At 49.8% G+C, this 17,948-nt stretch overlaps 1 protein-coding gene across 1 annotated transcript in view; it reads left to right on the forward strand.

Annotated features, from left to right (window-relative positions):
* Nucleotides 1–3,793, forward strand: part of LOC116188773 (extensin-like) — an 89,416-nt gene extending 85,623 nt beyond the window's left edge. Inside the window, exon 4 of the mRNA XM_031518246.1 lies at nt 2,736–3,793. Within this exon, the coding sequence (XP_031374106.1) occupies nt 2,736–3,793 (1,058 nt within the window). The remainder of the gene's footprint in view (nt 1–2,735) is intronic.
* The last annotated feature ends 14,155 nt before the right edge of the window (nt 3,794–17,948 follow it).

Here is a 17,948-nt window from a genome sequence, read left to right on the forward strand (position 1 = left end):
GATTTTACGGTGTCAAAACGGGCGAGTCAAGTGCAACCCTAAATCACGTGGTAAATAAACAAGACGGCAAGCCTAGCAAACTAGAGTACCGAAAGGGCGTGCGGGATATAGGCCCGCACGTAATAGAACCCCCGAATTCGGAATTTCCGGTTCCGTATGACCATTGCCTTAACATTTAGGTGTACCCCGTACCCCGAGACCCGGGTAACTTGCCGGCCCTCGACCTTTGGGTCATAAAGTGGCAAGTGGCGACTCCTTCTCACGTGCGCTCGTCGCGCGTCCCCAAGAAGGTGGACACTCCCAAGTCGCGTTGCATAGGCTTCGCGCATGCGTGCCTCGACGAGATTAAATTCGGGTGCGCACAGCTTGGCGACTCCACTGGGGACACTTAGAGGGTTCGGGCTCGATTCCGTTTGCTTGCTTGCATGTTTATTTACCACTTCCCGTACATTTATTCTTAAGCACATTTATTTCTTGCATTTGCATCGCATCATTCTAGTTGGTTCTTAGGTACCTTGTCCGAAATCCCACGGGCACCAAAATAGGAAGCTAGGTTAGTCAGAGGTTCAGAGTAAGGGAACGGATCGAGTCGACTATGCCACCGAACCGGCCCCCACAGATCCTCGCTCGATTTCAAGGAATTCACACCCTTGTATCGGGAGCCCCCCATCCCTAGTTAGCGGTTCCCCCAGTAGCACCGAAAACCATGCATACACAGGGACCGTCATGCTGGACCAATCTTTGCCTCCATGCCGTCAACCGACCCCAAAGTCGAGTCATTGAGTCGGCCCGTAGTTTTCCTTTAGGACGGGCCTTTTGTTGTTTTTCTATGAGAAAGAGTGATGTATACTGTAAAGAACGTGATTATAGTTTATCTTTCCGCACTGCATGCATTATTTTCAAAAACGACTTAGGACATTGCATTGGTTTGATCCCTAAGGCGTTAAGTCGACATCTCCTCCATTTAGGTAAGGATGGACCGCCCGGCTCCCGGTCTCAGGCTCGAAGCAATCACACCACCGAGACAAGAGATCATGCGCATTTGGAGGACTCTCCGACCGGTGGATCGCGCCTTCATTTAAGGCATCATCGGAGATATGGTTATGTTCACGGAAACTCCGGTGGATTGGATCTTCTTGAGGACCGCCATCGAATTTTGGGACCCCGAACATGCAGTGTTCAACTTTCAGGGAACGGAATTGGCACCCACAATCGAAGAGTATACGGCGCTCATCCAGAGGCCCACGTCCACGACCCAAGGCATCTTTGTGCCCAACCCGTTCGCAGTAATTCGGAGTCAGCTCTCCAACCTCCTCGGCATACCTACCCAAGAAGTCCACCAAGAGCTTCATCAAGGATGGGATCACGGCATCAAGATCGCATGGCTCTCCGATTGGACGCTTCTCCGCGCATTGACACCTTCGACGGCGTCCTACCAACGCGACTCGTGTCACGGGTTCCTGCTCTTGATCTTCGGCACCCTCCTGTTCCCGTACTCGCCGAACCTCATTGACGGGGCTATAGCCCAAGTCGTCCTCCAAGCAGTGGGAGGCCATAATTATGTGGAGGCTTTATTAGCCGAGACCGTCCGGTCTCTAGACTATGTTAGAGAGGTTCGGCGCGGCAGGATGAGAGGATCCCCGCACCTACTACAGATTTGGCTCCTCGCGCACGCCCGTCCCTTTTGCTCATCACATCCTTTCTCCTACATCACGGACGAGCGTTCGCTGATCGAGCGCCTGGTACCGGTCGTCCCACCTCCCGAGCACAGCTTTTCGGAATGGAGGAACTTTTGGCGCGAATTGACGCCCGCACGGTTCTTATGGGTCGCTCGATGGAATCCCGGTGGCCCCATGATCACAGGATGTCCCGGAATCGTGGGAGTCCCTCTTCTTAGACACTTGGGGAGCACGCTCATATTCCCCGACCGGGTAATCAGACAACTCAGCGGCTTACAGGACATTCCCGCCGAGGCGGACCGCCTACCCTACCGCATCCAGTGGGCCGACTCTACATCCACGGCCCCTACAAGATTCCTGAAGATCCGGGAGATCCACCGTCAGCGGGACGCTAGCACCATACAGCGCCTTTACTTCCCCGAGCATCCCACCGACGAAGAGCGAGCACTCTCCGCCACATCAGCATACGTAGCCCAGTTCTATTCACAGGGATCGACGTCGCCGCAACGGTCCCGGACCACCCCGACTCCCCTAGCTACACCTATCCCCGCTCCCGAAGCCGAAAGCTCTACCCAAGCGGCTATGCACGCAGAGCTACGGGCCATCAGGTAGGAACGAGATAGGCTCCGTTGCGAGCTTGTTGACTCTCGCGCGGAGGTCGCGGACTACAGGGAGCTTCAAACGGAGTTGGCTCGAGCACGCGCTCGAGTCGCACATTTAGATAAGGAGATGGCCCGTTTGAGCGCGAAGTTGGACAGAGTGCGTGCAAGGGTGCGCGAGATATCCCACCCCCAGGATTAGGGGTCGCGCTCGTTTTTGCCCTCGCTCGGACCTACGCCGCTCTCAACCAGCCACCGAGCGCAAAGGGATGTCGGTTTTACGTTTATGTTCCTTTTCTTTTGTGCGTTGTATTTTGTAAAACTATGGAACTCGAATCAAATCAATGTAATGACATTAGCGTTTTGAAAACCCATGCATCTCATGACATCCTGTTCTTTTATTTCGTACTTGTCGTTCAAAATGTCGACATTGTCCTTACACACTCTTGAAATTCAGGCAAATCGCAACTGGCGTCGCACCGATACCCAACTCGTCAGCGTCTCAGGATGACGGAAGAGAACCGAGTTGATATCTCCGAGGAAGTCAATCCGCCGGTCCCGGTTCATTCTCAACCGCCCCCGACACACGCTCCGCCGCCTCCAACTCCAGCAGGCACACTCCCGGCGTATTCAGGCGCCCCTCCGACACATCTCCCGCCCCTGACGTCTTTAGGGGCGCCCCTCCCACGAGTCTCACTGACGTCATTCGCCTCCGACAACCAAGCCCGCATCACGGCACTCGAAGGCACGGTTAATCAACTAGCTGCGAGCATGACCGCCAACATGGCGGAACTGTTCGCCCTACTCAGAGGACCGAACCGCTCATCCTCGAGCTCCACGCCTCCACCGGGACAAGGGCCAACAGTCGATCCAACCCCTTGCGTTCCGCCAACCCAAATTCCGGAGAACATTGATGCCCCTGCGCCGCCAACACTGCATACGTCCACGGCTCACCCTTTCACCAGTCCATTTTCGCCGCCACCCGCCCCCACAGCCGTCCCTCTTCCACCGGCAACATTCTTGTCTTCGGAACAGGCCCCGTCCGCGCCTCCACTTGTCTCCATACCGGCCCCAGCCGCGATCTATACCGTCCCTCCGCCGATGGTCTTTTCGGCGCCGAGCGCACCTGCTCCGACTCACCCTCAAGCCGCAGAGCTTCCCTCCTACCCGCCTCTACAACCTCACACCAACTTTCCCTACCAAGCACCGCCGCCCATAAACACCACTTGCCACGAACCGGGCACGCCGACTCACGCGGCCCAGTTCGCCTCACCGACTCACTTTTTCGCCGAGGCTGACACTGAGCAGGAGCGAAGACTCAAGAGGATGGAAGAAACGATACGGGCCCTGCAGGCAAGTGATACTCGACCCGATGCGCCCTACGGTGACTGTAGTCTATTCCCGGGCATGCGATTACCAACGAAGGTCAAGATCCCGGAGTTCAGGATTTACGAAGGCACAACGGATCTGCGGCACCATCTCCGCCATTACCAGGGGAAGATGCTACAATATTAGGACCACGAGGAATTCGTTATTCATTCATTTCAAGACATCCTATCGAGATCCGCTCTCGATTGGTTCATGTCCCTGAAGGCCGAGGACATTCCGACTTGGGCGGACCTTTCCCGGAAGTTCATCGACCAGTACCAATACTGTGCAGAAACGCCTCCGACCCTCTTGGAACTGAGCATGAAAGAGATGGCACAAGGCCAAAGATTCGAGGAATACGCCACCAAATGGCGCGCCCAAGCGGCGAAGCACATCCCTCGGATCAGCGAAGCACAACAGATCCAGCTGTTCTACTCCACGCTGAGAGGAGTATATTACTCGCATTTATTGGCCCACACTTCTTCGTTCTCCGACCTCATCGAGGCCGGGAAAAAGCTCAACTTAAAGGAGAAGAAGCTTGGCAGGATGGAAGGCCCCACCGGTAAAGGAGAAGAACCCTCGAAGAAGACCCCTGCGACGACGACGTCTTCCAGCGGAAGGAGAGGGAAGGAGGTTTCAGTTAACGCCGTCAACCCGGCACATCCGGCGCCCCAACAGTACTCGGTGAACGTCACGACTGCACCCCCCGTGGTCCCGACCTATGCTCCGCAATATTGGCCTCAACCCCCTACCCAACCGATCTACTATTCTGCACTACCACCTCCACCCCCACCTACAGTGCCGTCGCCCGTTGTCCACCACTATACCCCTACTCCACCCCAAGCCCCTCAATACCAACCCCCGGCTCCGAGGGTTTCTCAGCCAACACAACGAGTCCCACCCCCGCAAGGTCAACAGGGCGGTGCGGCACAACCGCGACCCCGCAGGCAATACCCGTCCCTGCCGGTCCCGCTTTCCCACATTTACCAGCAAATTCCCGACAAGATTGGGACAATAGCGCTCAGCCCGAACTTCGATCCAACCATCTAAGATCAAAGCAAGCAGTGTGACTATCATCAAGGCGCGCCGGGGCACATCTTGGATAATTGCTGGAAGCTACGGGAGAGGGTCCAGGAGATGATCGACGCAAAAGAACTCATGTTCAATGCTGTAAGATCTCCGAACGTACAAGCTAATTTCCTCCCCGACCATGGACCGGCTCGGGGGTCCTCCGTCAACATGATCAGCATATGCGCATTAGGGGAGGGCGAAAGCGAGCAAGGCTGCCCCTCCCCCTTCGTGATTGAGTACGTCCCCGCAGGAACTGCAATTGGGTTCGCCGGGATTGACGCATCCCCTGCCCCGTTTGTCATAGATATTCCCGCCCGAGAACCATACTCGGACGACAAGGTCCCCTGGACCTATGAGGGAGGTGTCGGAAGCCTCGAGCAACAATTCAGAGTCATGGGCATAACACGCTCGGGACGGCTATATGAGAGCCTGGCAGCCGCGGACAAAGGGAAGGCACCCGCAATAGGAGTTGAGGCCACACTCGAAGCCCCGCCTACTCCGCCCAAGAAAGTGACCAAAGAAGAGCTGAAGCCTTCATGAAGATCATCAAGGCAAGCGAGTATAAGGTGGTAGAACAGATGGCCAAATCTCCGGCCCATATATCATTGCTCGCCCTCCTCCTCAGCTCGGAAACACATAGGGAAGCCCTCCTGCGGGTCCTAACGGCTGCACAAGTTCCCAAGGGGACATCTCCGGACCGGATAGAGGAAACCATCAACTCCGTCTTCTCCAATACGATCTCGTTTTCGGATGACGAGCTCCCCTCTGAAGGATGCGCTCATTCCCGGGCATTGCACATCGTCTGCAAATGCAACAACCATATCGTTGGCCGAGTCATGATTGACAACGGCTTCGCGCTCAACGTATGCCCGGTGACTACTTTAAAGCAGATGAACGTAGATCTCAATCGCGTCCGCCCTAGCAAGACAGCGGTCCGAGCCTTCGACGGCTCGCGGAGGGAGGTGAACGGGGAAATCGACCTCCTCATAGACGTTGGACCATGCTCTTTTAGCGTCACATTCCAAGTACTGGATATTCCAAACGCCTTCAGCCTTCTGCTCGGAAGGCCTTGGATCCACTCGGCCGGTGCCATTCCCTCCTCTCTGCATCAGAAGCTGAAATTCGTCGTCGAAGAGAGGATTATCACGATCAAAGGGGAGGAAGACTACGCCATCTATAAAGAGACGGCGGTCCCTTACATCAGCGTCGGAAACGACGAAAACCTGCCCTTCCACTCCTTCGAGACCATCTCCGTCATTCGAGATTACGGAGAAACCGGACCATCCCGCGCTGATCGCATGATAGGTGTACGGACCCGAATGTGGACTCTCGTCGGGGCCCGCATTTCGCGCTTTTGGATCGCGCGGCTTGGGAGTGTCCACCTTCCCGTGGGGACGCGTGACGGACACGCGTGAGAGAAGGAGTCGCCACTTATCATTTTACGACCCGTAGGTCGAGGGCGGATAAGTTACCCGAGTCTAGAGGTATGGAACACCTAGTTTGTCGTTAAAGCATTGATCTGTGCGGAACCGGAAAATCCGTGTTCGGGGGTTCATGTTACGTGCGGGCCTATATCCCGCACGCCCTTTCGGTACTCTGGTTTGCTAGGCTTGCATTTTTGTTTTATTTACTGCATGAATTAGGCTGCACTCGGCTCACACGTTTTGACACCGTAACTTCGATGAATTAAACGATGTCGGTGGAGAAGCTGAGAGAGAAGTAAACCCGTATGTCGGGGAATTGGTTCACAATCTTGCGTTACAGTTCATCGAACCATGGAGGTTGAATCCCTGCGTGAACCAGAACCGCGAGTTCTTGGATTTACTTGTATCTGGGCAAGCATTAGACCGATTCGATTAATTCGACTCTCAGACCGTTCGCTCACCGACTGGAATTCTTACGGAATAAATGTACAAAATAAAATCCTTACAATGCTCTCGAAAACAATAAATACAAATTACAAATGGCCGAATTCCAGTCGACTCGCGTTCGGTTATTATTCCACTCTAACTCACCGTGAGTTTAGGGAAAAAGACCGAAGAACTGAAATTCAATGGACGCTCTCACTGAATAGGGCGTTGGACCCTGTGAGTGTTGATTAGGGCGTTGAACCCTAATATTATTCGGCCTAGGGATCAAGCTCGACCCGTATGGCAAACAAGTGCGGAAAGATAACACGCAACATGTTAATAACAGACAAGGTGTTTTGTATTTACCGAATGTACGTGGATTAACAAGTTTATTAATCCAAGAGTGTTTTTGCAAGCAAATGCCATATGCTAAGCAATCAAACACGTGCCAATGTTTTAGTATTCTGCTTTTGTTGGAAATTTGGAAAAGAGAATCGAATATCATGTGTGTAGATTGCTTTTATAGTGATTCGGTGTTGTGACACTGAATTACCACTAAATTGATCCAAACTTGTATTTTGACTCTAGATTTGGAACCTAGAGTTCCGCCTAACCATTTTCTAGGATTTGGTTAAGTCGAGTGAAATAATTAGTCCGATAACTATATTTTGATACAGAATACCCAACTGACATCTTAAACTGCGCTAGGATGTCGGCGAATCACGAAATGATGTTCTTGCCCTTGATTTGAAAATTTGTTTTCAGAAAAGGAGAACAACACAATAAGGATTTGAAAGTATGAGGGTTTTGAAAAGGGCATTAACACCGTTTTGTAATTCGTCGACGCGAGTTACAAATTAATGTCCAATTCGTGCAAAGTTATTTAAATGGAATGAATTAACCGTGTGAACGTCCCGATTAACCCGTTCGTGGAATTAATGCTTAAGGTTATTGCCGAATACTTTAATTATGAAAACGATTCGTGATTCGGCGACCAACACGAATCCGTAAGGATCGAGGATATTTGGTCCAATGACCGAAACTACCCTCGTAACCGAATGGACCCGAATGAGTCAACGATACCCGAATCCATGCATGTTTTGTTTTGAAAAGACATGTAATCGATGTTTTAACATGGGAATCGTGGAAATATCGAAATTACACTTTCGTACAATCCGAGAAATGAATTAAACTCGAAATAAGGAAATCATTCTTGATCCAAAAAGGGCCAAGAAGCCCTCGGCTTCACCTTGTCAAAGATGGCCGAATACTCTCATGGCTCGATTCAAATCACAAAGAATTTCCTTGTCTTGGTTTAATCATTTTTCGCATGCTCAAACATCAAACATCATGAATAACACGTTTTGACAAAAGCCGGTATTACCATGATTTGATTAATTCATTTAAACATGCAAACATTCACAAACATGTTATTTAAGGAATCGATAAAATAATACCGGCTTCATGCATGCAAGAACAACAAAATAAACTCGGAAAATAACTTGGATCGGGCTAAGGAGACCAATCTTAACCCGAAAAGAGCAACTCAAGTCTCGGCCATCCCATTTAGAGACTTGGCCGTGAGCTCACTTGCCATTTCCGGGTCGGGATGGTCTTCCAAACAACAATCCAAACCTTTTTCCGACATGCTAGCAAGTTATAAGGTAATACACATGCATAATATAACATAAAATTGCATAAAAGTTAAGTCTTGCAAGTTAAGTATGCATAAAATACCATAGTACTCCATAGCCATGCAAAAATATAAAAAGCCGTAACTCCTCTAAGTCAAGAGTGATTTACCTAGCCTCGGGATACGAGGAAATAGTCGGGGAAGTGTTCGAGAGTCGGGTGACTCGGTTGAACGCTTGGAAGGATGCTCGGGTGCAAAGGATGCATGTTCGGGGAGCTAGGTGCACGGGGAATGCGGCTGGAATGCACGGGAGGCGCGCGGCGTGCGCGGGGCGCGGGCAGGCGTGCGCTTGCGCGCGGGCAGGCGCGCGCGCGCGCGCGGGCGTGCGCGCGGCTGGCGCTGGCGGGTCACTATTCACCCGAGAGTAGCGATTTCACCCGAAATGCACTATTTGACCTGAAACAATAATTTAAAGACTTCAAATGGAAAAACCAATTTCACCAATGAACTCCATGGGTACGTCCGCGCACGCCAAAATGAGTGGGATATGAAGTTTGAGAAATTTTGAGCTTAAGTCGGGATGATGAACATCGGCTTCCGACTTAAGAACTCAAGGCTCTCTTTTGATCTTTTCGGTTTTCTTTTCTCTTCCTTCTAAGTGCTGAAGTTTTCTGGTTCTTGAGTGTTCTTGGCTATGGAGTTTGAGAGGATTTCTTGAAAGAGAAAGGTTGGAGAGAGTGTGTAAGAGGAGAAGTGATTATCTTAATCACTTTTGGGCCATTTATAGGCAAAGCTAATGACACAATTAGCAAAAGCAAGTGCTCTTAACTCCCATGCTTAGAAAATATCAAGCCTCATCCTCTTCCATTGCATTAATGAAGAAGAGATAAGACATTGATGAGCATTGATGGAGGCTTGAGTGTTGTCTTCAAACTCTTGGATATTTTCAAGCAAGAGTGCAAGTTGGCTTCTTGCATTGAAGAAGAAGAAGAAGCTTTTAGAGTAAAGGGTGACTCATCTTGAATAGTCCGTGGGTCCCACGACCGAAGAGGAGAAACCGGGAAAAAGCTCGGGTCTCGATTGATCGCGCATTCGAAGTTCGTGGTTTGAATTGAACGTCGAATTATCGATATACGCGAGGAAATAGATTTAATGAGTCCGAGATTGGCATTTTCCGTGAGAAATTGCCAAATGTCTGTATGAGGCTTGGAAGCCGGTTTTGCTCCTTTTATGCATTCAGAGCGAGGTTACCCACTTCTGACAGCATATCTTGTATCTGCATCCCACGTCGGTCATTTTGACATAAATTGTCAAATTACGTGGGCCCTTGTCCCTTAAGCCGGTAAATACAAATATGGAGCCGGAGATGTCCTAGGAGGCCGAAACTGGATTTCTCAGATTGCTTTCTGAGTTTCTTGGGCGATCCGGAGATTACTGCGATCTCTGTTTGCTGAGATTGGGCCTCTAAGGATATGAAAAGTGCATCTGAGACCCTTAAAGCACTACTCGAGGGGTCTAGATGAGTTGTGTGATTCATTCCGACAATTCCACATTGAGCCTTGAGAAGGCTAGCATTGTGTAAGGTAAGCATCCGACGTCAAGTTTCCCCAAAGAGGACCTCCGGATATGGATTTTCACTGAAAATGGCATTTTGTGCCCCTTAGAGGTTACTCGGGAAACCGTGAAGGGTTTTGCTGTCTGTTTTGCCCAATTGCGAATGTCCGCTGGAGTTTTCAGGGCAATGTAGTGTGAACTTCGTTTGCCGTAATTCCATCAGACCAGTCTCCGGTTACGCTCTTCCGAAGAAGGGTATGCCCGTTTTGTCATTCGGAAGTCATTCAGAGTGTCTGTATGGCTTCTAAAAGACAATATGAAGCATTGCTCGTGCTCTGTATGATTGAGGGGCATGGCCGCATCTGATATTTGGAATTAACTTTTCTTCGAGAAACCGGCATTTTTGGACTTCCACTGAAAAGTTGTCTGTATACAGAAAGTTGTTCTGTATAGAGCAGATGATTTGCAAATTGCCTTTGGGGACACTTTTCATCTGTTTGGCATTGGAGTGGATTTTGGGGTCCAATATTGGCTGTCTTCCGATGATCGAGGGAACTATCGGAAAATAGAACTGTCCGTGTGATATACTGAAAATGCCGGTTTTGGATATTGCTGAGCTCTCTAGTCACTCTATTACCCTTTGGTGACCCCTGGAGTCCTTCTGTCATATGCATGTGTCATTTGCCCGATTTTGCCGACTTGAGGATGAATAGCGATTTTCTGCTCTGTTAAGTCGTTTTTCTGTATTCTGCTCAGGTTGTGGCTTGGATCATTGCTGATATCATCATTTGGAAAGGTGAGCCAAAATGGGGTGCTGACAGCTTGCCCCTCTTTGACTGCATGCTCTAGAGGATGCAGCCAAGGACTTCAGAAACGCCCCAATTTGATAGCAATGATTGACATGGAATTCCCGATAACAGTCTTCTCCCTCTTTGGATATGTGGGGATGTTATACCTGATGCAGAAATGTAAAAGTCAGGATGAACCTGAGGGGATGGACCCCTAAACAGATAAGTAGTCGGGACGTACCCGAAGTGCAGGAAAAGTAGTCGGGACGTACCCGAAATGCGGAAAAGTAGTCGGGACGTACCCGAAATGCAGGAAAGTAGTCGGGACGTACCCGAAATGCGGGAAAGTAGCCGGGACGTACCCAAAATGCGGAAAAGTAGCCGGGACGTACCCGAAATGCAGGAAAGTAGTCGGGACGTACCCGAAATGCAGAAAAGTAGTCGGGACGTACCCGAAATGCAGAAAAAGTAGTCGGGACGTACCCGAAATGCAGGAAAGTAGTCGGGACGTACCCGAAATGCAGGAAAAGTAGTCGGGACGTACCCGAAGGGTTTGCAATATGCACGGGGCGCATACCGAATGAACAACATGGTTCAAAGGCGCCTACCCAATGGACTTGCGGGGTGCGGGGCATGTTTCCCGGCGGGTTTGCAAGGTGCGGGGTGTTTTGCCCGGCGGTTTGCATGGTGCAGAAAAGTAGTTGGGATGTACCCGAAATGCGGAAAAGTAGTCGGGATGTACCCGAAATGCGGAAAAGTAGTCGGGACGTACCCGAAGTGCGGAAAATAGTCGGGACGTACCCGAAGTGCGGAAAAGAGTCGGGACGTACCCGAAATGCAGGAAAAGTAGTCGGGACGTACCCGAAATGCGGGAAAAGTAGTCGGGACGTACCCGAAATGCGGGAAAGTAGTCGGGACGTACCCGAAATGCGGGAAAGTAGTCGGGACGTACCCGAATTGCGGGAAAGTAGTCGGGACGTACCCGAAATGCAGAAAAGTAAATTGCATGGGATGCATTGCAAAAAGTAAATGCAAACGTTGGGGAGTTGCGTGAGGTGTGGAAGGAATCATTGTGCTTCCTCCGTCACTGAGCTTGCCCGTGTTGCAATCGATGTAGTGGCAGAATGTTTCATTGTTTGCCAACTGATTGTGATGCGATTGAATGCATGGAGTATTATCCTGAAGACTTCTCCTTGGATTTTAGTTGTGGTCCTTAGCATAAGGCAGACATGCATTCATCAAAGAAAGACTTCTTCCGAGGTTCACATCTTCATTCCTGCATATAGAACCATGGGAGCTAACAGTAGTTGTCAGTTCTACTCTACAGCCATAATGAAGATGTAGAAAGAAGTCTGAATAATAATGCTTTGGGGATTTGAACTTGATGACCATTTAAAGGGATGGTCGTATCCCGCTAGGTTTGTGATTTGACAAGAAAGGCTTTTTACAGAACAGGCATGACCTGTAGAATTTGCATAAGGGTATAGGGGGGTTCTTTGGGATCCTCCAAATCAAGGATACAAAGATTCGACTGTATGTCGAAACGTGTCTCATGCTCTGAGAGTAAAAGAGAGTTTGCTTGCATCGAAGACTGTCAAACCATTATTTGTTGCCGCTGCATGCTGAATGTAGCTGTCATTTCGTGGTCGAGCTGCCGAAGGTCCCCTAATTTTTGCCTAGGTCGCAAGACGCGTGACGACCTAACGGGGTGTTTTGTTTGACATTTCTCTCATTTAGATCTCACCTTTTGCTACGATCATCCGTATTGGGTCTGATCGCACCTCTCGATTCCTCTAACTTTTGCCTAGACCGCCCTTTTCGGGTTTTCAGCCTAGCGAGGATTTTGATTCATGCTCTCCTTTTGCCACGGTTCCCCTTTGCGGGATTTTAAACCGTGCCTCTCATTCCCTAATTTTTGCCTAGGCCGCCTCAAAGAGGTTTTCAACCTAGCGGGAAATCCATTCTTTTTCTCTCAGGAAAAATTCAGAGAAAAGGGAAAGAGCAGAAGATGGGAGTACATGAGTTAACGAAATTAAAAGTGTTGGGAATGTACATGCAAAGAAAGATAAAATGTAATGTGCATTTGAGAAAACATCCGCAGTGGGATAAGAGAAACACCATCACGGATAGTATTTCTTAAGAGCATCAGCATTGACCGGAAGAGCGTTCTCGTTTCCGTCCATATCGTTGAGAATGATTGCCCCTCCGTCAAAGACTTCTTTAACGATGAATGGACCGTCGTACTTGTAAGCGAACTTGCCCCTGGAATCTGGGGCGATGTGTAAAACTTTTCGCAAGACGAGGTCGCTGGGGCTGAACTTGCGAGGACGAACTTTTTTGTTGAATGTTCGAGCCATTCTTTGCTGATAGCACTGACCGTGGCAAAGTGCAGTTAGCCGCTTCTCGTCGATGAGATTAAGCTGTTCATAGCGTTGCTTCGCCCATTCTGCTTCCTCGAGTTTGGACTCGGCAAGAACCCTCATGGAGGGAATCTCCACTTCGATTGGAAGAACCGCTTCCATGCCGTAGACCAAAGAATACGGGGTTGCCCCGGTGGATGAGCGGATAGAAGTCCGATATGCCAAGAGTGCAAACGGGAGCATCTCATGCCAGTCCTTGTAATTCACCGTCATTTTTTCGATGATTTTCTTTATATTCTTATTCGCTGCCTCTACCGCACCATTCATTTGTGGACGATATGGAGAGGAATTACGATGTTGGATCCTGAACTGTGCACAGAGCTCGTCAATGAGCTTATTATTCAGGTTCTTGGCATTGTCGGTGATGAGAGTCGCAGGGACCCCGTATCGCGCAATGATGTCGCGTTTGAGGAAGCGAGCCACGGCCTTTGCAGTGACTGACGCAAGGGTGATAGCTTCGATCCACTTGGTGAAGTAATCGATAGCTACCAGTATGAACAAATGTCCATTGGATGCTTTAGGGTTGACTGGACCAATCACGTCCATGCCCCACATTGAAAATGGCCACGGAGCAGCCATTGGATGGAGCTCGTTGGGTGGTGCTCTGATCTGATTCGCGTAGACTTGACACAAGTGACAGTGTCTGACATGCTTGACGCAGTCGGTCTCCATGGTAGACCAGAAGTACCCGAGTCGCATGAGCTTCTTTGCTAGCATGAGTCCATTCATATGAGGTCCGCAATTTCCTTCGTGCACTTCTTCCATGAGGCGTTGTGCCTCATTCTCGTCGACACACCGAAGTAGTGTAGCATCGAATGAACGGCGGTAGAGAGTCTCGCCACTCAGGAAAAAGTGTGCCGCAATGCGGCGTAGAGTCCTCCGGTCATGACGATCGGTGAACGCTGGGAATTGACCTGTTTGCAGCAAGTGCTTGATGTCTGCGTACCACGGTTTGCCGTCAACAGCATCAATTACATCGCAATGGGCAGGGCCCTGAGCAATCTCAAACTCGAGAGGTTCTATGAGATTCTCCTTCGTAATGCTCACCATGGATGCGAGCGTTGCAAGTGCATCTGCGAACTGGTTCTTCATGCGTGGGGTGTACGTAAATGAGATATCTTTGAAGTTCTCTGTCAACTCTTCGAGGTACTCATGATATGGCACCAACTTTGGATCTTTCGTCTTCCATTGTTTAAGCGTCTGGAAGATTGTGAGCATAGAATCGCCAAACACTTTTAACTCCTTGACTTGAGGTAGATTGCGGCCTGCAAACCGAGGATACAAGCTTCATATTCGGCTATGTTGTTGGTGCAAGGGAAATCAATCTTCGCTGCAACAGGGAAATGACGCCCCTCAGGGGATATCAGCACCGCGCCGATACCAGACCCAGTGGAATTGACTGCACCGTCAAAGTACATCTTCCATCCTAGAGTCTCTTCCTCATCACTCACTTGGAGGATCCTTTCATCTGGAAAGTTAGTGTTGATCGGTGTGTCGTCCTCGATCGGAAACTCCGCTAGATGATCTGCAATTGCTTGGCCTTTCATTGACGTGCGTGATACGTATTCGATGTCATACTCCGTCAGTTGGCAACGCCATTTTGCTATGTTCCTCATGGAGGACGGACTGCTGAGTAGATACTTCAAAGGATCTGTCTTTGACAGCAGGCAAACAGTATGGTAGAGAGTGTATTGCCGAAGCCTTTGCATGACCCAAACGAGTGCGCAACACATCTTCTCTATCTCAGGGTAGTTGGACTCCCCTTCAGTGAACTTTTTGCTTAAATAATAAATTGCTCGCTCTGCATGTGAGGAATCGTCCTTTTGCCCTAACCTGCATCCGATGGATTGTCGGCGTACTGTCAGGTACAGAATGAGAGGACGATCCGGTGAAGGTGGAACCAACACCGGTGGCTGAACTAGGTATGCCTTGACTGTATCAAAAGCTTTCTGACACTCGTCATCCCATTCAACCGCTGCATTTTTGCGAAGCAAACGGAAGAGTGGTTGGCACTTGTCTGTTAAATTTGCAATGAAACGTGCGATGTAATTCAGCCGTCCTAGGAAACTCCTTACTTCGCGCACTGTCGATGGAGGGGGCAATTCCATGATCGCCTTGACTTTGTCGGGATCAACCTCGATGCCCTTTTCGCTGACTACAAACCCTAGCAATTTTCCTGACTTGACGCCGAAAGTGCATTTCGTTGGGTTGAGTCGGAGTTTGTACTTCCTGAGACGATCAAATAGCCGCCTGAGGTTGACAAGATGATCTTCACCTGCTTTGGACTTTGCAATCATGTCGTCGACGTAAACCTCTATCTCTTTATGCATCATGTCATGAAATAGAGTGACCATTGCCCGCTGATAGGTTGCCCCAGCGTTTTTGAGACCAAAAGGCATGACCTTGTAACAAAACGTACCCCACATCGTGATGAACGTCGTTTTGATCTTATCCTCCTCGGCCATCTGAATCTGATTGTATCCAGAGAAACCATCCATGAAGGAGAATTGTGTGTGGCGTGCTGTATTGTCCACCAAGACGTCGATATGGGGCAGCGGGAAGTTATCCTTAGGACTGGCCTTGTTAAGGTCTCGATAGTCGATGCAGACTCTGACCTTCCCATTCTTCTTTTCCACTGGCACCACGTTAGCTACCCATTCAGAGTAATTGCATACCTCTAAGAATCCCGCATCCACCTGTTTGACGACCTCCTCTTTAATGCGGAGAAGAAGATCAGCTCGTTGACGCCGTAAGTGTTGACGTTTGGGCGGAAATCTTTCAGTGTCGAGTGGGAGGAAATGCTTTACGATCGAGGGGTCCAAACCTGGCATATCGGTATAAGACCAAGCGAAGACCTCTTGATACTCTGACAAGAAATCGATCATCCGGGCTCTCTGTGCGGGGTCGAGATCCGTCCCGATCCTTAGGGTGCGTTGCTCTTCTGTGGTGCCTATGTTGATCTCTTCGGTTGGCTCGATCGAAGTGAGTTGATGGTTTTCAAGACGATGCAAACTCTCTTCTATCTCGGGCACGCGACCGTCCTCGTCAAGTCCTTCCCCGAAGTATATGGGTAGGGACTTTCTGAGGTGTGTTTCGGACGAATTCGAATCGTTGCATCGGTGATTTGGATTCGATTGGAGCCTGGACACGAAAGCGAATTGTTTTAGAAATTAAAGATGCTAGAAGTAAGCATGAGAGAGAGAATCTAGACACAAAAATTCAAAAAGCATGTAGGGATTTTATTAACAAGCCATAACAAAAACCCCTCTTCTGTTGTGTGGCTTATGGCGTTGCCGACACACAGGTAGCATTATATATAAAGACCGTCTTACACATCGGCAACTACGGCCGAGTAGAGCGGAACTGAAGTCCAGTTGGTAAGCTCCTCATCCTCCCGTACAGGGCGGATATGAACCCTGGAAGATGTCTCCTCAGTGACGGCATATATGGCTGGCAAAGCCAAAAACGCTTCAACTGCATCCGAAGAGAAGTCATCTGTTTCAGTGATTGGGCTATCGGAGGTGCCTCCCATGATCTGCGGTGGTGCTGCAAAAAACTGTGAGAGTGGTGGAACCAGAATGCCCCTGAAGAGCTTTTCGTAATGTACAGCAAGGCGGTGTAGATGCTTTCCACGGCGAGACTGCACGATCTCATGACAGGAGGGGCGAAAGCCAAGTCCCCTCCTATTGCGGTATTCCTCCATTTCAATCGGTCGAAGGATTCCCTGTGCACGTGCCCCAAGTCCAGTTCCGGGGACGTAATCGTTCTTCAACAGAACCTTTCCAATCATACGATCGGTTCGTGATGGACCGACTTTTCCGTAGTCTCGGATTACGGAAATCGTGTCGAAAGAGTGAAAGGGAAGATTCTGATCTTCTCCAATGCTGATGTAAGGAACGGCTGTCTCCTTGTAGACTGCGTAGTCTTCCTCACCGTTGACAGTGATAAGCTTACCTTCGACGAAGAACTTCAGTTTCTGGTGCAGCGACGAAGGAACAGCGCCGGCGGCGTGAATCCATGGTCTCCCGAGCAAGAGACTGAAAGCATTGGGTATCTCGAGGATCTGAAAGGTGACAGAGAATGAGCAAGGACCCACATCGATCAGGAGATCGATTTCTCCATTCACTTCTCTCCTAGAGCCATCAAAGGCTCGAACAGTGGTCTTGCTTGCACGGATGCGGCTCATGTCCACGTTCATCTGTTTCAGTGTGGAGACGGGGCAAACGTTGAGAGCAGAGCCGTTGTCGATCATGACTCGACCAACAATGTGATTGTTGCACTTACAGACTATGTGCAATGCCCGTAAGTGTTCCTGACCTTCGGATGGAAGCTCATCATCTGCAAAGGATATCTGATTCGAGAAGATTGAACTAACAGTCTGCTCGATATTATCCGGTGCCGTGTCTTTTGGGACTTGTGCCGCGGTGAGGACTTTCAACAAAGCATTCCGATGCGGCTCGGAGCTCAAAAGCAACGCGAGGAGCGAGATATGGGCGGGTGACTTGCCCATTTGCTCCACCACTTTGTACTCACTTGCCTTGATCACTTTCATGAAAGCTTCCGCTTCTTGATCGGTGACCTTCTTTGTAAAGACTGGCACGGCTTCTGGAACGGCTGAGGATGTAATAACAGGGGCTTTCCCTTTGTCTGTAGACTCTGGACCCTGATAAACTCGTCCTGAGCGCGTGATGCCCATCGCACTCATCTCATGCTCCATGTTGGCAACCTCATTCCCATAATCCCAGGGAACTCGACGGTCTTGGTATGGCTCCTTCGCAAGAACCTCGATAACGAATGGGACGTCAGATGTAAATGCATCATTTGTCGGAGCATAATTGACAATAAAGGGAATTGAGGTCTTCTGCGCGTCTTCTTCCTCTTTGATAGAAGCGATGCTGATCATGTTGATAGAAGGTCCTGAACCTGATCCATGATCGGGGAGAGGGTTTGCGCGGACATTCGGTGGCTTCACTTCATTAAAGGAGA

The sequence above is a fragment of the Punica granatum genome, chromosome 8 (genome assembly GCF_007655135.1).
Source record: "Punica granatum isolate Tunisia-2019 chromosome 8, ASM765513v2, whole genome shotgun sequence".
Lineage (NCBI taxonomy): Eukaryota > Viridiplantae > Streptophyta > Magnoliopsida > Myrtales > Lythraceae > Punica > Punica granatum.